Source organism: Anarrhichthys ocellatus, unplaced genomic scaffold (genome assembly GCF_004355925.1).
Source record: "Anarrhichthys ocellatus isolate YVR2014 unplaced genomic scaffold, GSC_Weel_1.0 scaffold8, whole genome shotgun sequence".
Taxonomy (NCBI): Eukaryota; Metazoa; Chordata; class Actinopteri; order Perciformes; family Anarhichadidae; genus Anarrhichthys; species Anarrhichthys ocellatus.
Genome location: NW_022280038.1, coordinates 3,304,547 through 3,331,504, shown reverse-complemented (window position 1 = coordinate 3,331,504; position 26,958 = coordinate 3,304,547). Strand labels below are relative to the sequence as shown.

General features: G+C 39.7%; 1 protein-coding gene across 2 annotated transcripts; it reads right to left on the bottom strand.

Annotated features, from left to right (window-relative positions):
* Nucleotides 1-509: 509 nt before the first annotated feature.
* Nucleotides 510-26,958, bottom strand: LOC116384127 (neuroplastin). Of its 2 annotated transcripts, XM_031848529.1 has the most exons (9): nt 26,335-26,957; nt 14,926-15,273; nt 10,217-10,391; nt 9,130-9,224; nt 5,531-5,664; nt 5,024-5,297; nt 855-876; nt 671-744; nt 510-578 (listed from the first exon to the last, which is right to left on the bottom strand). In XM_031848529.1, exons 1-8 carry the CDS (start codon nt 26,408-26,410, stop codon nt 684-686), a joined length of 1,185 nt encoding a protein of 394 aa, XP_031704389.1. In that variant the 5' UTR covers nt 26,411-26,957; the 3' UTR covers nt 510-578; nt 671-683. The 2 variants fall into 2 exon arrangements, with proteins under 2 accessions (XP_031704389.1, XP_031704390.1); XM_031848530.1 differs by lacking the exon at nt 14,926-15,273 and having other exon boundaries at nt 26,335-26,958.

Here is a 26,958-nt window from a genome sequence, read left to right as displayed (position 1 = left end):
ATCACAAAATCAAACATAGTTAACTGACCATGATATGCTGTACAAATTCTCAAGAATAAAACCAATATATATATATATATATATTTATATATATATATATATATATTTATATATATATATATATATATATATATATATACTTATATCATAAGGATGAATCCATAAAAAAACATAGGTCATTTCAGATGCAAAAAAAGCCACACGGGGATAACAACAGAAAATGTCTATTCTGAGTATCCTATTGCGTAATTATCTTGCATGCATTGTACATGATATGTAATACAAAAGGGATCACCTCTGTTGAGGATATGATAAAATGAATAAAGGAGACATCAACAGCACATTAAAAATGTGTACACCTTTGTGGTGGTTTTAGTCATTATTCGTCATCCTGAACTCTCCACGCAAGACTGAATAAGGCATGCTTAAGACAGCCATTATGTTCTTTTTGTTGCCAGTGTTATGCTGATATTGTTTCTCATAAAATGAGACAAGATATGCTTTTTTTCGAAACTGCCCGGAGCTCTATCCACCTCTGATACCTTCATGTTGTCAAAAATGCAGTTTAGCCATTTTGTCTGTGAAGAGAAAATCAAGAGAAGGCGTGACCACGGATAATCCTCACAGTGAGTTCTATATTTAGCCCACATCCCCTACAACAGTGTCTTACTTGAGTAAATTGCTTATTTTGTATTCCTCTGGCGAGTGTTTTTGTCCTTGTGGTTGTTTGTTGAATTTGTTTTCCTAGAAAAAAAAAAAGGAGTTATGATTTAGTGACCTACGGGTGATTCAGCCATTCAAATCCCAGTATTTCTGTATGAATTATACGTGTAGAAATAGGAATATTTACTTACGTTGGTCCAACTGGTTCATCATCTTTGAGATGAGAAGAGAGCAGGACAAAAAGCAGAACACAGAAGTCAAATACGAGAAAAGCTAAATATCTGTGTTGCATGTTTCAGCACATTTACTGCAAAATATGTGTACTTTATTTTCACAATTTTCCTTCATTTGGTGTAAACATCCATTTTCAGAAACTTGAAATTGACTAGAGATTACCAAATCCAGGGAACAAAAAAATACTGCGCGAGGACGCAGCTGAAAGCACAGATTGCTTTGAATACTTGAATAGTAGTGTGGCAGAGTCGTGCACTGGTGGGAAGCTCTGACATCATAGACATGGGAGTCAGCTGCTGAACAAGCCTGGTGTCTGGTGAACAGGCTCAGAAGGAAAGCAGCATACACAGAGGTTTCAGCATTAAAAAAAGGTTTTCGGACACTAAAAGCTGCTAATGGCTGTGACATATTTGGAGTAGAAGGGCTGAAATGTGGAAAAGAAAACATTCTGGTATGGTCTCTTAAATAACCACAACTTTAACTCCAAGCATTGAAAACATAACCTCACATGCTATCTGAGTCCATGGGGTTCCTGTTTATTTCAGACTAAGCATATATGTGTAGGAGGGTTACAGATGGCTCTCTTAAAGCCATCTTTTAATTACATTTTCAGAGTGATTTTGAAAGAGCCTAGTACATGGGTGTGACATTGTGACTGACTTGGCATAAAAAAATGAATCCCTTCAAAGCTCTGCAGTGCACAGTGGTTGATATCACTTTATGCAGTGTTAATTCCATTCAGATTATCATCATACAATTTCTAAAAATACACATTTTGAGTAAAAATGTTCTCAGCTGGACCACAAAACAAAATTCTCTCATTTTCACTCATCATACACCAGTGCAATAAATAACATACATAACAATGTAACATCAAGAAACACTGTAGGAAGAGGAACTTGTGTATATTGTTGCATTGAGTGACAAGTTAGTGCAAAAACCCACAGACTTGGGGTCAAGAAGGTGGTTGGTGTCTGACATACAGATGAAAATGTAACCAGTTACAGTGAGATATTTTCCATGCAGTTAAAAGTCGGAGATAAGGAGCATTAGCAGCATTCCATGGCACTAATATGGAGCAGAAAATGGCAGTTACGTCAGACAAAAACACACGGTTCTGTGATCACTTGGAGGAGGAACATCTGTCGGCATATCCCACCGTTTTCACACCTCACACCACGAAAGCTATGTTTACTATAATGCCTTTGCAAGCACACAACAAATAACGGATTTTTACTGTGTGAGATTGATGGTTGAACACTGCTTAAAAATAGATTCATTACATAAAGTAAATGTGTTTGTTTTTAGCAAATCCTCACATAGCAAAATTTGTAATTTTAGCAACTGGTTTTGAAACACAGTAGAAATGTCAGCTTCTGCCTCACAGCCCTTGGCTCTGGAGTATAAAAGTGTTCAAACACAGCAAAGCCATCAAGAGACCAGAATTCATAATGCACGCAGACAGGGGCCAAAACCTCTGGGAATCCGGGATGCTAAGAGGAGATTTTAGAGAGGCTGTGCATCGTGAGCTTGGGGGTCCTTATTCCTGATTTGAATGGCATAAGCATGGCAAATATAATCCACCGTAATCGCTTCATTTTTTTCTGGTAGCTGAAACCAAACTAGAGGCCATGCACAGAGCTTACTCGAGCTATGTTGTTGGTGTTTGTGCATGTCATTTTCATGTATTTTCAACATTAGAAATGTGTTCCAGTAGCTATTACAAACTGAAATCTATAGCACTTAGTAAAAATAAATAATTTGTTAATATGTTCAAATTATGTAATTACAACTGATATTTATACTCATTAATGTTTATTTTTAACCCCATTAAATGATACATTGTAAGTCTGTCACCCTAAGCCATACTGTGTGATTGCCTTAAGTGTGGGTAGAGTTAAGAGGAAGAAAATGGAGCATCACATCACATCACATCACATCTGATGAACACTTCAAGACATTGACGTCTAAAAGAAGTATATCTATTTAATATTGCTCACACATTTGATTAAGTAAACCTTGTTTTGTTCGGACTACAATTGCAGTTTTATACAGCTCCCACAGTGGGTAAATAAAAATCAGGATGTACCCTGAAGCTCTATTTGTTTAGTCTGCAGTAGAGTTTGGAGGACAACCGTTGGAGTGCCCAGTTGGAGTGATTCATATTAGCGGTTGCGGTTTTGTATTTTGCTTGCGTTCATGTTTTATTCCAAAATGAAAAGAGGACAAAGCCACATGAGTAGAGAGGTCAAACAGAACCTGTGGTGACTGGAAACGCCCCTTGGCTTTCCAGACATTTTCATCTCGTCACATTCTTATCGTGCGATTTCGTCTGCCTCCTGAAGCACGGGCCATTGCTTTTGTTAAATGGAAAAGCTGATCTTACGCAGGGAAAACTAGACAAAAAAAGGTAAGTGGAAATAAATGCACAAATTGGTTATGTATGTTGACAAAATCAACAGAATCGATTCAGAATTAATTAATTATTATTTCCTGTGTAAACTTTTGCATTCTTAGGCCATTAGTGTTTTTGATATTCTGGCATAATGTTCAGACCCAGACTGCAGACACTATATTGGCCTTAATACAGTGTTTACAGTGGTTTCTTTTATTCTATAGATGTATTGTAATAATAACAGTATATGTTCTTATTGAATTAATGCTTTACAGCCTTAATATTTCTAGGCTAGATGGGTCTACCTGTCCATCTACAGTGTGTCTACTTGATTGACTCAGCCCAAAAAGATGAAATCAATTGTAGGTTTTTGCTTTAAATTATATGTCAGTTAACATAAAAATAGAAGGGGGTATTCAGCAAGCAGTGGCCACAGCTACCCTAAATAATTGTGAAACTGAAATAAGGCATGCAGGCAGTTTGGATTTGAATATGTGAAAGTACAATTGAATATTGAGGAATGTTCTGTTGTTAACTTTTTAGCTAACATGGTCAAAGTGGATACCTTTATCTTCTACTCCCAAGCCTGAAGGTGTAGACTTTAACTGTTTTTCACTTCTTTCACTCACATGATTAGGTTGGGCTGTAACATTAGGACTGCTAACATACAGGTGAGCATTTTTAAATCACTTGATTGGGCTTTCAATATAAAGATTACGGCTTTTTGGAGATTTAATCCATGTCAAACATTTGACTATCTCCTGTGGAAACATGTCAGACCTTATGGGTTCAACCTAATGAAAAAGGGAATGAAGACACATGTTCATTACACAATAACTGATATAAAATTAAACTCAATACTGTGTTTATATCTCTGCAAAGATCATCATGTTTTGGATGGACTGTAGGCTCGTAAGAACATACACATTGACAGAAAGAAATAAAATCTCCAAAACCGTGCAGGATCTGTCACTTACCACCCATATAGATTATGTTGCCATTTGGAAAGAAGGTGAAGGGGAAAAGAATAGTAACCAATTAAGTTAAGCAGACTGATATCTTTTATAGCTACAGGCTGATAACCTCACGTTTATGAACACTGTTATTCTGCTATCAACATGGAAAGAAATGTGCAGTTACCATTACCATTTAGCACTGCACACAGATAGCCAAACTCTTGGAAAGGTGTGCTTTGGACCCTCTGTTGTATGCCTAATGTAGATTTATAAAGGATCCTATTCGCATGCATCCAATATGTGGCTTATACGTGACAGTGTTCTTCTTTTCTCCCTTCGCCACATCGGTCGAGAAGCAAGGAAGCCAGCCGTTTGATAGACAGTTGGCCACTACAGATCTCCTCTGAGAGCAGATGCAACCTTGTGGTTCTTGCATCTTTTAACATCTCAGTAGCTTACAATCTAATGGGCTCCTCTTTTGATGACATTACACCTTACAGCCATTGTCCTTTTGGAAAAGGGAGTTACTGGGTGATTCCCTGTACACATTTCTTATCTTACAGTTTTTCTCTGAGTTTCAGGGCTGCATGTACAGTAATGTACTTGTAAAATATTGCATTACCCTAAAAGCAAAAATCAGACACCAGACAAAATATAAACTTGAACCTCTCAAAGGATTCAAATTGGAATGCTGTAAATAGACCACAAATAATCTACTTTCATAATTTCATAGTTTACTTATTACTGCTTGGAACGGAGAAAAAGTTGTACTTACCCTCAACAATGTCGTCCGGCCTCTTGCGCTTCTCGTACACAAAGATGATGACTACTAGGATGATAATTTCTGCGAGCACACCCAGGAAAGGCCAAAGCGGTGCGAGGTGGCTGCGCACCCGAAGTATAGTGGTCTCAGCAGTGTTTCCAATCACATTAGTAGCATTGCATTGGTATATTCCAGGATCGCTGTTTATATCCAGGTTGAGTATGTTGAGCTCCGTGTAGTTGTCTCTGATAGTGATGAGGAAGCGTCCAGTGGAGTTGTCAATGTCCTGGAACACAATGACCATTTCTCAAAGTTGATTACATCGAAAACGTTTAAAAAAAGCTGAATTTGGAGAAGATATATAGCATGCTCTCTATTGTGTCTACCTATTGTTCACCTACATATCAGTCTTTCTGTGTGTCTCTCTCTCTCTCTCTCTCTCTCTCTCTCTCTCTGTCTTTAAATGTATATATATTTACAGTAGGCCTATATGTATATATTATATATAAATGTACATACCGTGTCGGATGTTCCGTCCGTTTTACGCCATGTCCAGGTGGGATGTGGGTAACCAACAGACTTGCAGTAAAGCATTGCATTTTCCCCCTCGTTCTTATTTTCACTTCGCTTGTGGCCAGTGACATACGGTTTTGCTGGAAAGGTAAAATAAATAAATAAAAAGGATCATTAGCTGAGTTGGCAGAAGCAAGACATTCAAAGGCATGTTTTAACTCCTACCAGATGGCATGAGTAAGGAAAGCATGATTGGCTGTTCTGACTCGGGTAATAATTTGTGTTATTCAGATGTCTATTTAAGAAAGAGAAGTGTAATTAAGAGTCTCTGTTACAATATAAGCGGCTCATTTTATAGCTTCAAGCTATTGAAGTCAAGAAAAAGCAAGGTCTTTTCAGTTATTTTCAAAAATGATATGCATCACATTGCTTTATTTAGTTAGAATCATGTCATTACTTCATATGTACTTCACAGTATCTCACGCAGAGGTTACTGGATTTGTGTTGTACCATGTTTTCTTCGTTTCAAGGCTTTCCTCTTTTCCACTTGACTCAACATTTTTTATTATTATTATCATTTCCCGAAAATTAAAAGCTAAAACATGATACAGGGGTATTGATCGTGTATTTTAAGGTAAATGGGTATCTACCACTGTACTTGCTATATAGTATTAACACCAAATAATTTTAGCACATACTGTAGCACTAATTATATTCTAATTATTAGAGTATACTGCTCCCATGAGTCTTTGACACAGGCGCGCAGTCCAAACCTCATGGGGGCTGGAATTGATTAATGCTTACAAAATAACATTACTTTTGCTAAAATAAAAAGGTTTTCTTTAGTAGTAGAAACTAGCAGGTTTTCTCAGTAGTTGATACCTGATAAGCTTAAGAGGAGACACCCCAGACAAAATGCAGAACTTCATGCAGAACATTTTTTCAGTCTAGTGGAAATAAATCTTCCAAAATACATGTGCACATGTAGGTGTTCCACTTACTACTTTTTCTATTTGCATCTGTAGATTTAGCCTAAATTCACCAGTTGTTAACATTAGATAATGCCTCATTGCATATGCAATTGCAGAAAACATGTAATGTATTTTTCCCCTACTCACCTGGGGTGTCTCCCCTTAAAATATAAAAATAAATATCCACAATGACTTTTAAGCGTATTCGAAAGATAGATGAAAGAAGCCATATTTGTAAAACTACATTGAGTCCAGTAGAACAGAGGCTTGCACAGGAGTAGAGGTGGACTACAATTATTAATAAAGGATAATCTTGAGGGTGCAGTTATTGGATGAGCACATACACCCCAACCACAAAACCCCAGCAAGAGAGAATATCACTCTGGTTGAGATAAAAAACATTTCAATACAATTCATAATGAGGTCAGGGAAGAGGGGGATCAGTATGATATGAGCGTTTCCAGATGTTCCCTTTCAGAATAATTCCACTCTGAATTCCACAAAAGAGATTTTGAGCCAAAGAAAAATGGGGTAAATTGTCTCTGATTAATGAATTCACTGATAATAAAAATGCAACACAAAGGTTATAAATTCAATAAATGCTGGCATATGTCATAAAGCACTGCAACAGATGCCAAGTCAAAGGGATCCATCAATAGAACACAGTATTTCCCAAAGGTGAGACACAGACCGCCTGTAACTCTGCAGAGCATCAGCAAGATAACTGTTCCTGCTTTTCCACTAATCCTCAAAATTACAATAATTCCTTCCATGCAATTAAGCAGGATAAGAGAGAGGCCTGGAGTGAGCATTTTTCAGCTGCGCACGGATAATGGAGCAGGAGGGGTCTGAGCTCTTTGGTGACATCACCCCACTCTAATTATGGTGCACACATGCCCCCTGAGCAGGGGAGTGGCCAAGCTCATTTGTGCCTTATCCTGACTGTATTATCTCAGTGACAGACAGCGCAGAGACAGCCCTCGGAGTGGCGCTAAAACAGGCAGAAACCTCCATGTCACACTGCTGACTACAATTACAGTGATTATTAATCTGTGTGTGCTAGACGGAGGTAAAGGGACGTACGAATGTGAGGAGGATTTGTGAGTAGGAGCAAGGTCAAAGCTGTCAGAAAGATAAAGAAAAAGATTACATCAGATGTAAAAAAGACATCCAATCAAATCCTTTTTTTGTGTTTAAGTGTTGACATGTTTTGATTTTGATGATTTAAGTGAAATTGTATAAACTTGGACAGTCAATATTTCCTATCTTGAGGAAAATTTGTCAGCACAACGTGCTTAACATTGAACAAACTTTAAGAAATATGAGGTACCAAATATGTATCTGTGGTAAGCTTAGTATCACAGACAATAAACTCCACTGCTGCCACAGAGATGGCTGGGACCGGATTCAGAGCCTTAATCCTACAACATCACAGAACCCTCCATCTGTTGCCTCTGAGCTGAGTCCTGCAAGGATGATCGTGCCAAGGACACTGTAGGCGAGGGATCTCAGTGAACTGCTGCCAGAAGCGCAGTGCAAAGCTGGCTAGCATAACAGTGGGCTTGCTACCTTGGGTCTCAGGTCACAAAAGATCTCAAACACCTCTAGAAAATCACAAGAGTGTTTAAGAACTGAAGAAAATGCTTCGTTTAGGTCCAGCAGCGGCACCGGCTCTAAACTCTTCCGTTATTTTAATGTGTTTTTAAGACATCCATGGCCTATTTAAAAGGGCATGCATCATCAGTTTAGTTAAGGAACTGACTTTTTCTCCGGGGGACAGACATCAAGTCAGAGGCCTGCAGCTTAGTGATGGCTAGGACACTTCAGTTTGAATGCTGATGAGTCCCATCATCTCACAATCCAGTGAAAGCAGAACACACACGGTCATCACCCATGTTATGCAACCAGGCAGCGCTTGAGGACCGCCGCGGAGTAAGAGGCAGGGCACGTTCAGTATGCACCATAGCCATGCCACGGCAAATTGGCTTAAGCATTACACACGGGCAAGCTTCTGTTGAACAGAGTTTCACTTGCCCTTTCTCAGAAAAGATTCCTTATTCAAGTTGATTGCTTTGCTGTCAGCTTGAATGAAACCAACACAGTAATTCCTCGGTTCGGGTTTTTTTATTTATTACATAGACTGTCCGAGTTAACTTTCTCTACTTTTACTCCCATTGTCAGTTCTATGAAATATAAAAGTAATAAGCAAACCTTAAACCGTCAGTTTTATTCAGTGTTCATAACTGTATAACTGCCTTCATGGACTTTTGGTCCGCATATGCAGTGCCTGTCCATTTTGCTACACTGTCTTCTCAGTGAAAGCCAAGAGTGACAACCGCCCCAAGATTGCACCCCGTCATCACCGCTGCACAGGATGAATTCAAACGTCTTCGTCAAGAAGAACCGTCTTCACGCGGCTTCGGATGGTTAATGTTTGTAGGACACTGTTATCGTTCCATCTCTCAGTAGAAAACCACAGATGATGAGGTAAAAGCCAAATCTAAAGCCTGGGCTTTTTCGGAAATTTGAATACATCGTGAAGCAAATCAACTGTCAGACAGTGGCATTTTCTGTGATATTTGTGTCACGCACATGTCAAAGGTTGTGTGTTAATATGTCACAGAGAAATCTTACCTTTTACTTCGATTGTAGCATTTGCATTCGGTGCCATGGCAAATGTGTAAACGCACATGTATTCCCCAGAATCATCTGCCCGTGGTTTAAGGATTCTACAACAAAATGCAAAACACCAACTGATTCCATAACTTAAATTTACCAGTCCCTTACACTGTACGTAGTCAAGTAAATAAATAAACTCATTTCAGTTTAACTAGACTCATTAGTTTGGACTAGAGTAGTGAACGCTTGAAAGCTATGGGAAACACAATGTTGGCATACGAAACAGCAGCTCTGGATTTTACAGGGAAGGGCACCACGGGCATTTTTAGCTGTAATCCTCAGAGAATCACTGATGTAATGTGACAGGGAAGTGACCAATTGGTCTCATTTCGTGGCTAGGGAAAGTCTGGTATGTCTACGGGGGCGACAGTAGCTCTGTGCTCCAGTGATTATACTGTGTGACAGCAGGAAGTAACAACTAGTTGCTACTTAAGGGTATGGTGGTTGCTATGTAATCAGATGCATAACTTTTCATGATGAACACAACCCTTTTTTTCCATCGAACATTAGAAAAATGTGTTTATTAATTGCCTCAGTAACGGCTTGAAGATGACGTGTATATTCTAAATTTGATGAGTTGTTGTCTCGCCCATGATTAAGGAAAAAAATGTGCCTGACATGTACATTGGCTACTTATTGTACGTGGTCTGACCCATTTACAAGCAAATACTGACAGTTATCCAAGCAGAACAACAAACTCGAGTTAATATTTCTGAAAATGTGAGCCACACTCCTATTTTGAACTTAGATCCAATCAGTGTTCTGCCTTTTTCTCAGCAAGGTCCTGCTTTCCAACATTTCCTCACAAGACTATCTCCAGACCCCCACTGTTTGAGATCGAGATGTGACGATGCAAGATTACCTCAGCATTGTTGTTGATGGTTTTTTTCGCTTGCATAGCCACTTCCATTTTACATAAAACATTTAGATACATTGTAGGTACATTCTCATTCCATTACTGGGAGCACTTACTGTCCGCAATTTCCTATGTCCCAAAATATGTCCTACTTACTTACTACATAGAGGCAAAGCTGTTTGTCACCTGTATGCTGTGCTCCTCAGCTCTGTCCGTGTGTTTTTGATTTCCTGTCCATTCTTCACCCAGTAGCTTTCCTTGTGGGGCGTGTGGGCAGTGGTGAGGTCACAATGCAGGTTGATTTCTTTGCTAGGTGTTTCCGCTGACAGGACGGTCTGATCAGAGGCATTGATCTTTGGTTCTGGAAGACAGAGACAGTCAAACCTTATCACAGAAGTGGGGATCAACACAGTTTCAATGCTTCCTGATGATGTAGTAGCTGTAGGCTGTATGCTGTTTTTATACGATCTGTGTAGGAGGGTGTCTATGTAGTGAAGACAAAAGTGCACACAACAAATAAACAAAAGACAAAATGTGAACATGAAAGAGCCTTGTATCAAACATTTATCTTTAAAAAGGAAGGGATTAAGCAGTATTTCTGGATGGATCAACAATATGAGTATAAGAGAAACTGCTTACAAAACATCTCTCTGATATTGAGAAAAACTAAAAATGATCAATTTAGGGCTGGGCGATATGGCCATAATCTATGGTCACTATATCTTTATATAGCATGTATTCAGGTTGTTTAATAAATAAATAGTCGATATGAAACAACCGCTAGCCTATTTTTGTATACCCCTGTGTGATTAAGAACTTAAGTGTAATTATAGAGAAAAAATATTTCCATCGATACACTTTTTTGCACTTTACATGCGTGCACACAAATAGAGAGTAATCAGATTTGGACAATAGTTTGATTTCACTGAATTTGATCAGATTTACTGAGAAATTTCAGTTGGTATGTGCTTGTTGTTATCAGCTTAGATGACTTTATCGTGTTTCACAATATCTCGATATATCATTTCATCACAATACGATTCCATTGAAAGACAACAAATGATCTTATTGAATTATCGCCCAGCCCTAAATCAAATATTAATTGAATTGATTACACCAATCTCAAACCTATTTCTGGTAAGAGCACTGCACTGAAAGATGACTTTCTGAATCCTCTTAATGTACAATCACAAAGTCAGATAGCAGATATACCGTAGCTGATAACTGCAGTCATTGTATAGTTTCATCTGGATGGGCTGTCCAAGATGGCCGACACTAAGATTGCATGTTTTTTTTCATCAGAATATACAGGTATTAAAAAAAAGCCATGTACTTGGAGATCTGAGCTGCAGCTTTATAAACAGAACAGTCCTTTGACATTTTGCATTACGGCTGAATGACTACCTGTATAACTTTGCCCTCTAAATTGCTCAGCACACTGGTTACTAAACAATACCAGAGTCCATTTCTCAAGGACGTTCAGGGAAGCAGGAGGTGTCATCTGAGAGCGAGGCGCCCTTTGCTCTGCCTTGAGTAGTGAGCAGGAAGCCTCCTCCACTCCGCCCCTCCTCCTCCTCCTCCTCCTCCTCCAAGGCGGGCCAACCATGGCAACGATGGAGCCCCCGAGGGGAGGAGCAGAGAGGAGAAGCATCATAATCCTACTACTGGCTGCTGCTGCAAGGCCACACTAGCAAGGCAAAAGGGGAGGAGAAGGGGAAAGACGGGCTACTGAGACCTGCAAGTGTCTTCTACTAGCATTCATGGCACCTTCTTTTTGCAATGCTGTATAGTCAATAGCTAACGGGATATCTCTTCCCTCCCCCCTAACATCTCTCTCTCCCCCCTCCAAGCAGAACCACATGTGCTATTAATATCATCTTTGAGACATGCATACACACACAACACGAGGTACATAAATTAACATTTAGCAAACACGGCACAGTGGTCCATGGGCGATTTTACCAGAAGGTTGTTTGTAGGACACCTTGTCAGAAGTTAAAAAGCGGTAACTGTTGGATAATGTATCGCCATGTCAGAATGTACCGAAACATAATATGTTGCTCCAAGTGAGTCAAGATGTAGTGAAATCTGATCACCTTTCCTCTTGTTGGTACTATAATACAGTGCTGCATTTAGATCAATATTGTATCCAATTAACTGCCAGATTGATAAATAGATTTGATTGAATATCAAGTAGAGCTTCATTCTGTTACATTTTGCCAAGATGTATTAAATCTATTACACTGAATAGCAGAGTCATATAAACCAAGGTCTATATTTAGGGGAGCATTACATCATTGTAAAAGGCAAAGCTAGGCCCAAATCATGACACTGTAGCACATTACAATGCAAAAGGTGCACCGCCAGAGAGATGTCCCAGTAACTGTGCTGGCACAGAGAGAATAGTGGGCCTCCTGAGCACATGGTTGAGCTAAATGGTTTGAACCACTCATTCTTCATAAGGATATGCAGTTTTCAAAACATTCTTGTGTCAAATTTACAACACACATTCGTGTTACTTTGCAATATAATCAGTAGAACTTCACATATCATTATGGCAGTTTTAAAAAGTAAAGTCTCACAAACATGCACTGTCGAATAGCTAGTTATTAGTTAAGGTGATGAAACATCTGTGTGTATGTATTTGAGTATGAAACACTCACCCTTTGAAGGCTTGACATGTGTTTGAAAATGGTTTGAGATTTACAGAGGAACCAGCTGTGTTCAGCCTGAATTCTTTTGGGCCTCGGTGAATTCCGAATGCCAAATTTCACGCTGGAAACAAAAAATGGAAAATCCTCCACAGAAACCTCGTAAAAACCACTCCTGCACCATAATCTACTCCTCGGACGTCTATTTGTATGATCAGTTACATTCCAAACTGAAATTTCCCCAAAATACAGCTAAATTAACGTTTCAAGAAGGGTGATGAAAAGGCAGTGCGCCACTGAAACACTGTATTTAGCCATATTTTGGTGTCACGTTACCAACAATGATGCAAGAGTGGTTAGAGAAGTTTCCACAGACATTTTGAAAACTGGCCACCATTGGAATTAGTTGTATTTGACCTGAAATAAAGCTGACCACAGGTGATGTTCTTTAGAGGGATATGCTTTCTTGCTAGGAGTTAGATGAGAAGAACAATCCACTCTCAAGACTTTAAAGTGGTATCAAGGTTCTCATAAAAAATAAAAAAAGCATTTTGCATTTCTCAAAATGTCAAACTATTCTTTCAATAAGAAAACTACAATTTCTTAGAGAGTTTCATACTCAAATGAAGATATTATATTGTATATGGGGGGGGGTGAACATTAAAATTGCATTTGCCTAAAAATCCAAATGCCAAAAAAAAAAGTGATTAACAAACTTTTTAATGGGAATAAATTACATAAATATACTGATTCTGGGTGTGTTGATTAAGAGTGATTCCATTCACAAAAGGCAAAAACAAGACAATCAGACTTTGGCTTGTTTCCCCACCTGCAAACTATACATTCATATCAATGAGCTATTATGTATAGCCTGTTATATACATGTAACAACTTTGATATTACATGCATGTGACGGCAACCCGATTTACTCCTCAGTAATGACAGAATATATTTGGTGAGGACTTGAATTGCAGGTTTGATAAGTTACATTGTGGCAGGAAAGTAGTAAACAAGTAAATGTGAGAGGTTAACAGCTGATGTCCTTTGCACATCTTATAATAGTTTAAATTGCATCACCTTATCAAATAGTGCTCACACAGAAATCAAAATTTGTCAGTCCAATCAGAAGAGCAAGCAAGGATCAAACATCACTATGACTAACAACATTCCACATATCCCTGTGCTCCACTGAGCAGAGTACTGAAGCATGTACAGATTAGAAAGATCCAGTAGAAATTCAGTTTGTTTGAATGTTTGTGTGCATAGAGCAGAGGGTTAAAGGATATAATGTCATTACTGATTCACAGTCACACACTTAATGGCTGAGAAGGCACAAGGTTACACAGCGCTCAGATTCTGTTTAGTAAAAGTGAAATCTCTGCCTCATCTGAACGAGAAATGAGGCACTCAAGGCCCTCACGTGGGCCTATCCTTTATTGGATTACCACACACAAATTATTTGAAAGCAGAAAATGTTTGCTTTTATCAGGAAAGAGTTGACAGCAGGAATCACTCTTTTACACCTCAACGGATCCCTCCTTGTGTCTTCTTACAGTCCCATTTACACTGTGCCCAGAGTAAGAAAGCCTAATCAAAAGCACCATTACTTCAAAGCACCACTAGGTTTCCGCTGCATTTAGCAGGCAGGGCTTTGGAGTAAGGAAAACAATCCACGTTAACGCAAGAGACACAACATAATGTTAAGGGAATAAGTATCACAAATAAATCCAGGAACAGGACATGGGTGAAATTAGGCTACAGAGAAAAAGATAATGATCAGAATATTGTAAAAGGACACACGAGACAGTAAGAACAAAGGTTTGGTGTGGGAGGAAAGAAGAAGAAATGTAGATAGAGACTGGGTAACGTTCCTGGGTTTGTGGTCATTTACAACAAGATGCTCAAGGGATTTTGGGGAAGGAGTTTACTGAGTTCAGTAGAGAACATCAATATTTACCAAAACACATAAAGAAACAAAATGTAATGAAAACAGAACATAAAAGGCAACCACTCGCATAAGGGATTTAGACTATTTGATTTTTCTTTCTATCAACACTTGTAAAAAGCAACCTAAAAAAATGAAAATGAATAAATAACATTAGAGGTGTTTGTTTAATTTTCGTCTAGCCAGTGACCACTGTGTTGAGGGTGGGCTCTTGAGAGGTTTTTACGGTCTGGAGTGGTTGGGACAGGGAATTAGAAGTTTGTTCATCATCTAGGTACTACAGGACATAGACCACTCACTCTGTAGCACCAAAATGGTGGCCTGGGCTCGGATCCAGGTGGTGGCAGGGTTTTGTCGGAGGTCATTGCGCTTGGGGTCGTTGCTGGCCCGGCATTCATAGGTCCCAGAGTCCTCCAGTGTGAGACGCGTGATGCCGAGCACACCGACACCATTGGCGCCGTAGGCCGTGTTGATGGATACCCGGCGCTTACGGGCTCCTTCCCACAGCTGCTTGAAGGAGTCAGCTCGGTTGATCTCAGCATACCACCACTGGATCTCCGGAGTGGGGTTGCCAACCACGTCGCAGTACAGCTCAAAGGTGTCCCCCGTAAGCTTGGTCTCAGACATTGGCGACTTCACAAACCCAGCTGGAGAGGAAAAGTGTATCGGGATGGCAGGGAAGGAAAGGGTAGAAGAAGTAGGAAGGTGCGGAAAGGCCAAGGGATGGAGAAGACAATCAAATTTAGAGTACATACAAACAAAAGAGTTGATGATTAAAGGCAAACAAAGAAGAAGAAAGCATCAAATCATCGATAGAAGGAAAAAGTAAAGGTTAATGATTAGCAGTCCGTTCAGCGTCAGGGTTCCTGGGCTCACTAAGGCCATACAACTGTCAGACCAAGTCAGAGCCACCCAGCCAAAAGTCCATGCCAGCAAGTAGTGCTGGTTTCTTTTCCTTTTCTCTTTTCTTCCTTCTCCCCCACATTTAACCTTATACGGATGAGCGCAACAGGATTTTTGAATTGTACCTTTCATGTGCTTATGCTCGAGCAAACAGTGTAAACATTGGATAGTATATCTTAATAGTACATTGAATGCAGTACATGTAAAGCACACCTTACCATAACATTTTATAAAGACCTCTATTTGCACATTCTCACCGAGTTTAATTGGTCACCTTAAAGGTTGGTTTATCAGACAGCCTTGTCGAGTAGGTGACCAATCACTCGAGCCCTTTCTACACTCCCTGTGTAGCAACAATCAGTGGCACCACTCCTACTTCACCACATTGAGGGTGCCACACACTAAACTAAATAAAAACACTGCATAAAAAAACAAAAAAAAAAAAATCACAGGATTTGTCAAAATCATTGGCTTGGAAAATGTTCCCCTTGAGCTTAAGTCTCACTGACACCACTCAGGAAGAAATGTCTTATGAGTTATTAGACCTGCTGAAATTACAACATGTACAATTATGTGTATTCCTGGGTATAGTGAGCATTGTCGGTCGTAAAACTACCAGGTCCCCGATCGATAAAATCTTGAAAGTTTGGCCACAGGAAATGGGACGAGTTATTCCTTTTTGGTTGGGAAAATACCATAACACAGCCGTTAACAAAGCAATTTCTTTTCGCAGAAATTATATTTCACCAGTCAAATTTGTCTCATTCTTCATTTGTTATATACGCTTGTATGAGTTTGTTTGAATTTTTCATTAATCTTTTAATATGCCGCAACAGTGTCCCATAATCCATCAATCCATTTTCTACACCCACTTGTCCTGTTCAGGGTCACTGGAGTGCTGGAGTCTATCCCAGCAGCACACATGGGTAGGTAGGGTACACCCTGGACATGTCCCCAGTCTGTCACGGGGCTAATGCATTCAGACGGACGAACACATTCACACTCATATTCACACCCACAGGCAATTTAGAGTGTCATTGGACTGCGGGAGGAAGATCCTGAAGGAAACCCATGCAATTCTTGTCTATGATATTCTAGCATGTTAAATGACCCTGTTTTTTAAAAACATACTGAAGGAAAATGCTCGCATCAGTTTTGAAGGTCTGCATTCTGTGTTGTCGTACAGATATTTCACTTGCTCACATATACTGATACCAATTTTCATGGTTTATATTTGTTTCTCAGAGCTTGAAATGCCTATAAAAAGCAATTGACAGAAATTGTCACAAATAGATGTAACCGTATGTATGTATAAACCTAATCTCTTCATCCATATCAGCTTTTGCTGGTAACGTCAGAAATTAGGTCAGCCAGCTCTCATTTTGAATAAGCTGGACTTTAAGAGCAGGTTGTCAAAATGCACATGTGGTCACAGTGGAATAGGAGAGTTAGGATAGAATCACACTCGGCTGACTTGTGCTCTTAAAAGCAAAATTGACTTCATATAAGGTGGAACCTGAACATGCATTCATATCCCCAATACATCACGCCACTGGCATCTGATCTTATAGGGTGTTGTAAAAACAGACCCCATTTCTTCTCACAACCGTGCTGCCTTGTGGAACAGGAAAGACATTTCAAATATGAAATGCATGGGAATTAAAAAGAAAATAGGATCCATAAGCATTATTACCACAACTGTGAGTGAACCATGCTGTGCCTGATTCATGACCCTGTTTCACATCAGTAGTTAGCCCAACAATACACTGTCAGCCTTAATGAACCTCATCTAATGACAAATCACCTGGACCAGAGATACTGTTCTCTGCCGCCCCTGAGCCCGTCAGCTGTAAACCACACGTGCTTGAATAAAATAAAAAAAAGACATTGCCTTAACTCTGCCCTGAATTGTTGTAGAGGAAATGGGAACAAAGACCCTGTGGTCTCTCGAGTGTTAGACTGTGTGTTGCGTCTAAATACAACAGCTTACAGGCCCTCCCAGATCTGTCTGCCCTGCTCAAAGTAATGTATCATAAGCACATAAACAGATAAGCCTGTGGAAGCCTGACGAAGAGTGTAAACAACTACATCCAGCTCTCCCCCACAACGAAGCCAGTTACATTTCATTAAGAGAAAAGAAGATAAATAGCAATGAAAGGGTTTACAGTACATCGTTCTCTGTGCACTGGACTCAACAAGGCTGTCAAAGTACAGCCAAATTATTTCACATACTTAACAATACAAGGATTTTAGTTCGTGCCATGGTGACAAGTCTGTTGCTTAACACCAGTTTGTGACTCACATGAAAATGAATTAGATGATCAGAAAGAAAGAGAGGATCTTTTAGCAAATAAATCTAATAATGAATGCAGTATTCCTGCAAGAGATGTGTCTGAGGATATTTGGTGCTTATGACTTGTGTTCCTGTGTGCGATGCCTAGAGATATGCAGAGTAATTAGCATTTGTTTCTTTTCTCTGGAAACATCTGGGCCCATCACGCTCACCCCATAATCCCAGAGGGTGAATCCAAGCCTATCCGCCTACATTGTTAAAGCAATATTTCAGTTTGACAGAACATTTACTATGGCATTCTTTACTATGACTATGGGTATGACAGTAAATAGGCTCAGCACATGGCACAGATAACTAATGTCTGCCATGCATAAGTGCTCATAATCACAGGATAGTATCTGCTTTAAAAAAAAGTAATGAATGTCCTCCAAGGTGATGGCAAATTAAATCAGAAAAAGGAACAGATGACTTCATTTAAATTCAGGCTGAGGGAGGCTGTGTGGAGAAATACCCACAGAACAAACTACAGACAACACTCGGCCAATGAGCAGACCAATTTTGGTGTTGTTTAAACAAGGAGCTTATACTGGCAGTGAAAACAAAACACTAAGCAGCCAGCCGGTACTCATAAATTTCAAAGGCGTGCTAGAAGACAAGAAGTGGCAAAGACAGGAGCAATGGATGGTGGTTAGATCTCAGCAACGTGAAAGAAAGACAAGGAGAGTTATGTATCGCATCATCTTATGCTATGAACACTTTCACTGTTGTATGGTGTATTTAGATGTATAGTAGGCACATCTTTCTGTTTATTTACTGTACAAGGAAGTCAGAAAATCTTGTTAGGACTACAACAGACAGCAAGTCTTAATTATCAATTAATCTGTTGATTCCGTTTTCAACTAATCAAAATATTGTTTCGTCCAAAGTGTCAGTAAACTGTAAAAAATGTCCTTCTGGATTTCACAGAGCTGAAGATAATGTCTTCAAATTTATATTTCTGTCTGACCGACAGCCTAAACTCAAAGATATTCAACCAAAAACAATATAAAACTGAGATGCAGTGATTTATAACCAACTGTAAATTATTGGTAAATTGGTAAATTACTTTAACAATTAATCTCTAATCAAAATAATTGTATGAACTAATCAACTAATTCATTAATTGACTTATTGCATGGCAATAACTTTTGTAAAATGATATACAGTATAGAAGTTCCACAACATGACAAAGCCACTGCACAGTTAATGTATATCTGTATGTGCAAATTAAAACAGCAGACAACAAGCTCTCTAACACATAGATTGACAAAGGAAATAATAAAACAAAGTAAGTGAATGCCGGTAGTATTAGTTCCCATGAACTAATAAAGACCTATCGACTAAAAGCTTATTGCCCTTTCCTCAGTTGCTAAAGGTGGCTAATTGCTATTTCTTGCGGAGCTAACATGGGGATGTTCTAGTTGGTGTGTATTGTAATGTTACATGTTAAACTATTAAGTTTGCAAGACCAACACAAATGAATACACACCAAAATATTAACCAAACAGACCTAGCTGTGGTGGGGCTGTTACATCAATACATGTAGCATTCTCAAAAGAATATAATAGGTAAGTCAAAACAAATGGGAGTGCAAGAAGAGACATTGTGTTTTTCTCTGTTTGAATTCACAATAAGGCTAACATCTACAATTTAATGTGTGCAGAGGTGTGGTTGCTATGGTGGCTGGTATGTAATCAGACCAAGGAGGTCAAACATTTACATGATGCTGCAGATGATTTAACAGAAAATGATTCAACACAAAATAATGAAATCCCTCACAGTGCCATGTCTAACTATACTCCCTCATGACATGTGCATGATAGAATCCCAAAATAACCTGTAGGGATTTTTTTGTGACAAGCTCTGTCTTAGGCTGTGTGGAAGTCACAGTCATTACAGCCTACCTACTCCACTGATGTAGGTAGAGAGGAGAGCTCCCCTGAGGACTGACAGCAAGCCACACACCGCCACCACCATGCAGCCTGAGAGTGAGTCAGCTTCCATCCTACAACCAGAGAAAGCAGCAAGCAGGAAACCCCCCGAGGGCCACTGAACTGGTCATGTGCTAGTAGGCAGTTGGTGTGTGTTTGGGTGCGGGTGCATCTTTGTTGTACCTGCATGGTACTGTGACAGAAATGTGCATGACACACAAGATCATGTAGTTCTGACGATCGTTTGTACGTCAATATCGTTCACTCACTGTTGTTATACGAAGGAATTGGTAGCAGTTGTATTATGTGACAATAGCACATACAGTATAACAAGTCGCACAAACTCATGTTTGACCCTCTTTGTCAAGTTTTTTTGTTATGTTTTACTTTTGTTTTGTTACTTTCAAGTGACAGATTGGTGAAATGTAAAGGCCACCCGTATCCACACAGGTGTTTCAGTTATTCTTGACGATTTTTGTCCATAGCTATCCTGGGAATGTGTCACGGTCACCAGTTACCAGACACCTAAAATAATCAGAAAGGTACAACTTACCCTGCCCTAATAGACCACAAAACAAATGAGGAGAGTCAGGGAGTTGTCATTCAAGGACGGTTTGCACACACCCTCACACAAGTTAGAACACCGGTGTGAGTTTACTGTGGGTGTCTGTAGATCAGCCACAATATCTTGATATTTTTTCATAATCCGTTCGTATGGAGTCAGCCTTATCATGTTTTTGTTTGTTTTCCTTTTACATTTTTTACTGAGGGTGGTTAACACTCTTCGACACTGACTACAACACAAGTACCGCTAAAATGTACCCGCTGTTAGAATGCATTGACTTTCATGGTATAAGGTTAATTTATGTATCAACACATGTTTGTATAATACAGTTATTTACGTTCATAAATATCTTTATCTTGTACATAGTGAAGGTTAGCCTTTGACTTTCAAAGCACCTCTATTACACACAGTAGTAGGAAAAAAAGCCTTGCACTATGGCAACCAATCTAATGGTGCAAAATGAATAGCGTGAAAATGACTGCATTCTCTATGGGGGTTAATTCCAACCGTTGGCCCTTACAGGGTGCTACATAACACAACTTTAGGAAAAGTCACAGACTGGGGGGACTTGAATATTGTATTGAAACAAAGTTATATGCAATTGGAGAGCAGTCGTTGGTCATTTTAGCCCATGTTCTGATTCTAGTGTTGAGTTAAATGTGCACAATGTTATCCTCCTTTATGTGTCAAACAGGTAAACATTTTTCAAGCTTAATGGGCCATATTGGTGGTTTTGCATGTTATACCCAATTAACTACGAGTCACAAGTACTGCATATTACTGCCAGCCATTTATGTAAATTCTACAATATTTACACGGAGTTTTAAAATCATTTCCAACTTAAGCTAAATTACACTACTGTACACTGAGACTGGTGCATAGCTATATTAAAGGCTTGCTGTTTGGCATCTGAAACATACACTGTGTTCTAAATGGCATACTTTTTCTTTTTACCTTTAGTACATACTGCAGCTGTCCTTACAAAGTACATACCATCGCATGTAGTATGTATTCAATGGGGAGATACTACTTCATCATAACATTGCACCTTGAACTTTGACGCTCTTGCTCATATATCTGCTGAGCAGAAGACTGTGGGTCAGAATAGACAGAAAAGCATGCTAGCTTGCATACTGCAAAATGCGAACGGATGCAGGAGGACATCCTGGTATTTTCTGGCATACTGTATTTGATGTACTATGTATTGGGACGTACTAAATCTTTATTGGCATACTAAATACTACACTTAGCTCATGAATGAGATTTTGAAGGGCTTTAATATTGAAATGCTACATCAGAATGTCCTGTTTCTCTCTGAGTGACACCTTGAGGTGGTCTGCTATTAACCTGTAGTGAAATGATTTTGTAACTATGCACCATTTCCTCTAAAATCTAATCTGAAATTAGACAAATTGTCTCATGAATGTGATTTGAAGTTAGCTCATGAATGAGATTTTAAAGGGCTTTAATTTTGAAATGCTACATCAGAGTATGGGTATTGGAACACACATATGGGTGCTCGCAACTAAATTACCAAAATCACTTCATCAATAAATGAATAAATTGTTTTAATGTTTACTATGATGAAGCACATGCATCTGTATTCGCTAAAATGGATGTAAAATAATGTATGCAAGGACAGTAGGTAATTGCTAAATAGTAACAGCAGTTGCAGTAATGTGCAGTACATGTCATAGTTTTTGTTTATGAATCCAATACATGCAAAACACCCAGTGTAAGTCCGAAAAGGCCATTTTCAGTCCCTACATTCAAATGTAGTAATAACATTGGCATGTTATACAGGAAAAATGTGTAGGAGTCATATAATAGAAAGTTTACTTCCAAACGGACCAATTCATCAAGTAAGAACTTAAGAACTTCAGATACAGTTTGGAATATACACTTTGAAGGTGTGATATGGAGTGTGCAGCTAAATTTGTGTCAGAGAGGCTGTGATGATGTAAAGCCTTGAACACACTGATGACAGGAGTAGTTATAGCTTTCCTTGCTGACTTTACCGCACCACTGAAATACAGCATATGCCTCGTTTGATGTCACTGCATTGGAGCAACATGACAAAATATTGCAATTACTTGCCAAGCTGAATTTCGAGAAAAAAGAAGGCGTTGGGCCGACCATCTCCATTTTGCTGGTAATACTTCAGTCTGTCATTCAGATCACAGAAGAGAGGCAACAGTTTAATGAGATTTAAATCCCTATAACCCCTGTGCTGGGTAGAAACGCTCTAATCCCATCCTCTAATCACAACCAGCGAGCACTTCCTATTTCTCTTTGAGAGGTCAAAACAATGAAATTCAAATGATTTGATGTTAAACCCAAGAAGCGCTGAGAAAGGTGCATCATGGGACACCGATGCTCATCATCGAAATAAGAAAGAAAATTCTAAAATTAGAAGAACCACACCTTCAGGAGAGTCTCTCCCACGACTAGTTGTTCTGTTCCAGGGTGATGAATGCTGTTCCTAAATCTCCTACTGAAATGAGCCTGGTATTCTGAACATCAGTTGACATGAGCCTCTCAAAAAAAGAGTTAAAATACTCAGGCGGATGGGGAAAATCCCATCAGAACAGGGCTGTGGCTAAATTGGGGAACTTCCAGCTGTGAACGTGTGTAACTGTATATGACTGTGAGGCAAAGTGGTGCTGAAAGAAACAGCACGCATGATGAGCAAAAACCTTCCCTTGACAAATCACTATTGACAAAGAAAGAAACTTCGCTCACCTTACAGTTGCGCATCTAAATACCTGCAGTGTGTTTTATACTGCTTGATGCTGCTCCTAATCAGTGCGGTCCATATCAGATTTCACAGTGGGCAGGCGTGACTCAGTATAAGAGCTGGCTTGAGTCCCACAGCATATTTTCCAGACTTACAAATGTGCCGTTGTCCAGAGCATAGACAGAAACATGATAATGGACAAGCTGCTGCATCATATAGGTCTATCAATTGAATGGTATGTAGCTGTAAAATGCTCATCTGAAAATACAATGTTGGCCTTAGAAGAATTAGAGGGCCACTTATTGACATGAATAACAGTCATTAAAGTGCATATTGCAATATATGTGGGCATATAGCTTTCTCTACATCGTGTCTTTATACTTTGATTGCGTAACCTCAACAAGAACCAACCTTTGCTGTTGCGTGTGCTCAATCTTAAGCAACTGCTTACAGTTAAATGACAGAAAACAAATATAAATAGTTGATTTTTCAATATGGAATTAATAATATCAGCTTGTAATGCTAATGGTTGTCTTTGATGTGTTTTGATTCCCACGGGCAGCGATAATAAACAACAAAGTTGGCAGCAGGAGCAGGCTACATGCTTCGTGGGGGGGGGGACCTTATATAAGGCACAGAACCACTTCCTCAGGTCAGCCCCAGCCACCTTCTCGACAGCCTTTATTTTCTTTGCATAAAGAACACATCATCTCTCAGCTTAAGTCGTTCACAGCCACCTAGCGAGCCTTTAGAAGGTCGTGCAGCTGTGCACAAGGCAGCCGTCCATTAAGAGTTAATGAATTCACTTTCACAAAAGGACCTTAAAGCCACAGTTCTCCGTGCTGTGTCTCGGTGGTAAAAATAGAAACGAGGCAGAATGGACGGATGCTATTTACAGTCCTCCAAATATCTGTCGCAGGAACTGGGCTCCTATAGTAGGTCTACTTCTCCCTGAACATGAGGAAATAGAGACATGAATTCCCCCAGCTTCCCAGACACAGTGATTACATCTCATGGACTTATAATTATTATTATCCCCCACGCCACTGCCTGAACTCACAGGAAAACCTGGGATTGCATAAGAAGCCATGCACCTATTAACTTTAATCTGAACTGTGAGAGAGAAATTAAATGGCTTTTGGATGCATGTGATGCGAGTAAATATTAGAATATTACCTACAGTGTTAAACACCAACTGCAGCCTGTTACTGTGATCAAACCTGGGATGAATGCTGGGTCTATTTAATGAAAGTTAAATGCCTGTAGATTAGCTATGATTTCAGGATTTCTACGTTAAACAGACAAAGCACCCACGCATTTAGTGACAGGATGGCACCAGTCTGTCTCCCACTGACCCCATGGTTGTATGTGTGTTTCTGTGGTGTGACCTGGGCCTCAGTGAGTGGGCACTCACACTGGGCAAAGACCACATGAAGTGTTTGGAATGCCTTTGCTTGAGCTTTATCAAACAATGGAGGGCTTATTGGGTATTTGATTTTCCAGATAGCAAGATCAGAGAACACCTCACTGAGCGTGCACACACTTCAAGCACCTCAGAGAAATGAACAAAGAAGAAAGAAAATAATTCAGGGGGATAATATTTTGTTATATAACTGCTGTGGTATTTCAGTTTCTTTGTGTCCTCACAAGATGAAGATGTAGGTTGTTTCTGTGCTGTCTTGTAAAATGGTCTAGATTTTACTTATTGTGCTTCTTTTCATTTCTGCATATTGTGTTTTACTAAAAAACCGGCACAAACGGTTCCAATATTTTACAGTTTAATTGTTTCGACGTAAATATTCTGGAATATTTCCCATTTCAAATATTAGAGAAATAAATCCATAAAAGGTAGGACAGCGCTGGAGTGAGGTTTTACACAACCTTCTTATCACAATGCGTGTCTTATTAATTCTTGTGGGTTTCCAATTATCCCACAGAAAAGACGACGTGGACATTAAGCATTCAAATTTGAATGCCCTTGCCTTATTTTTCTCTGAAAAGAGATTGTATCATTTCAGTGATACCGATTTGGTGTCTTGACACGTGGGTATAGAAGCTTCCTAAATGATATTAACACAGGAAGTGATTGTTCCATTTCTATATCAAAGCGCCAACATCTTCACAATCATGTCAGGGCTGCTCGAGGGACCCATTGAGGTTCTTTTAAAAAATGGAAGAAGAAAAAAAAAATAAAGATTCCACTTTCATCTCATGAGTGGCTGCTGATTTGTGGGCCCCTCTGGGTGATGTGATTCAACAGAATCTGAAGTCAGGACATGCTGTGTCAGAGGAGGGCAGCCTGGAACACCCCAACAGCATGCTACTGACAATTACCTCCACCAAGTCACGTCAGTCTTATTATGAGCAATGTGAAATTAAAGACACGAATGAACATCCTCTTTTAACTAACTTTTTTTTGTTCCCCGTCTTTAAATATCTGGAAAGGACAAACAACTGGTGCTCAAACATGATCATCTTTTAACTAAACAAGGCTGTTATTTGTGTAAGCGTTTAGTTTTGCAAAGACAAAGATCAACTTAAACTTGCATGACAGGATATAACATGGAGAGTAGTTCTGTCAATCAAAAAGATGCATAGGCCCAATAACTGTGCTCAAGAAGGGCCTGGTATTTACAGTTGGCCTACACACACTGTGCGAGTCTTAAGCCCATGTTGGGTGTTGATAATATGTTACTAGATCAGCAGCCTTAGCAGTTTAGTCTTGCTTGACACACTCTGCTACCCAAACCCCCTTTGACTATACAAACTGCACACTGGCAGCCTAAGGCTACCCAGAGGCTACTACTAGCATGTAAATATCCACAACTTATTCCAGGATGGTACATACCTCAGCTTTGTTCCCAGCAACACTACTTATTGTCTGTTTTAAAACACATTTGAAAACATATTCAAGTCGTTTTTCCTCTCACAGGCACACCTACAGCACAGCCTACTCAGTCTGTTGACAGTAAATAACCTTGCCAAAAAAAAAACAAATGTCGCAAAAACGTCAGTTTTCTTTCTGGTGCATTAGTGAAGAGTTCCGTTTTGTTGTCAGTAACTGAATCCCATTTAACTCTGGCCTTGTCGAGTCGCGTGACACTATAGTAGGAGCGTTAACGCAGTCATTTTCAAAATCCTCTTTAGGAACATTTCGCTCGGGCGCCCTCGCGCAAGTCAAGTCACTTTCCCTTCAACGCGTTGTTTACAATGATGCCACGGTCACAGCTGCTTTCTTACCGTTTTGAGCCGAGATGAAAGGCAGTATCAAGTTCCCCAGAAGGACCACCGCCAGTATCACTGCGTTAGGATGCATTGCTGGGGCTCGATGAGCGTACCAGGGTCTCCGTCGGACGAATGTGGGAGGAGAGATCGTGTATTAATCACAAGATCTAGAGAGATGGGCCCAGCATAGCACCGGGTTCTTTCAAAATAGTCTGCCGAGGATGATTTAAAAAAAAAAAAAAATGTTTGAGGAAATGTCTCCCCGATTCAAAGACCTCTTGAGGACAGCTTATGGGTAAATGGTCCGGGACGTGGCCAGCGGCTCAGGGATGCCGATGTGCGGCCATAAGGCGGTGAAGAAGCCTCGTCGGATTGCAGAGGAGAGGTCTTTGGATGTCAGGGAGATTGTCCACAGCGTAGTTCTGAAGATTCAAAGATGCGCAGACCGATGCGCATTTGCGCGCTCGCGGTCACGTTTCGGTGATTAAAATGAAAGTAGCGCAGAAATTATTCCCGATGTGATGGGGATGTATCCGAAACATAAGTCTGTTCCAAAAAGAGGGAATAGATGCTGGTAGGACACCAACGGCAGCAACGACAAGCTGCGCGTGCCCTATGCGCTCACGACCGTGGATAAAT

Excerpts from the sequence above, each read along its gene's own strand:
- LOC116384127 (XM_031848529.1), bottom strand. The coding sequence starts at position 26,410 with ATGCATCCTAACGCAGTGATACTGGCGGTGGTCCTTCTGGGGAACTTG. Across the intron at positions 15,274-26,334 it reads TTTCATCTCGGCTCAAAACG|CTGGGTTTGTGAAGTCGCCA; the intron begins GTAAGAAAGCAG and ends TTTCCTCTCCAG. Across the intron at positions 5,298-5,530 it reads CGGACGGAACATCCGACACG|GACATTGACAACTCCACTGG; the intron begins GTATGTACATTT and ends ATTGTGTTCCAG.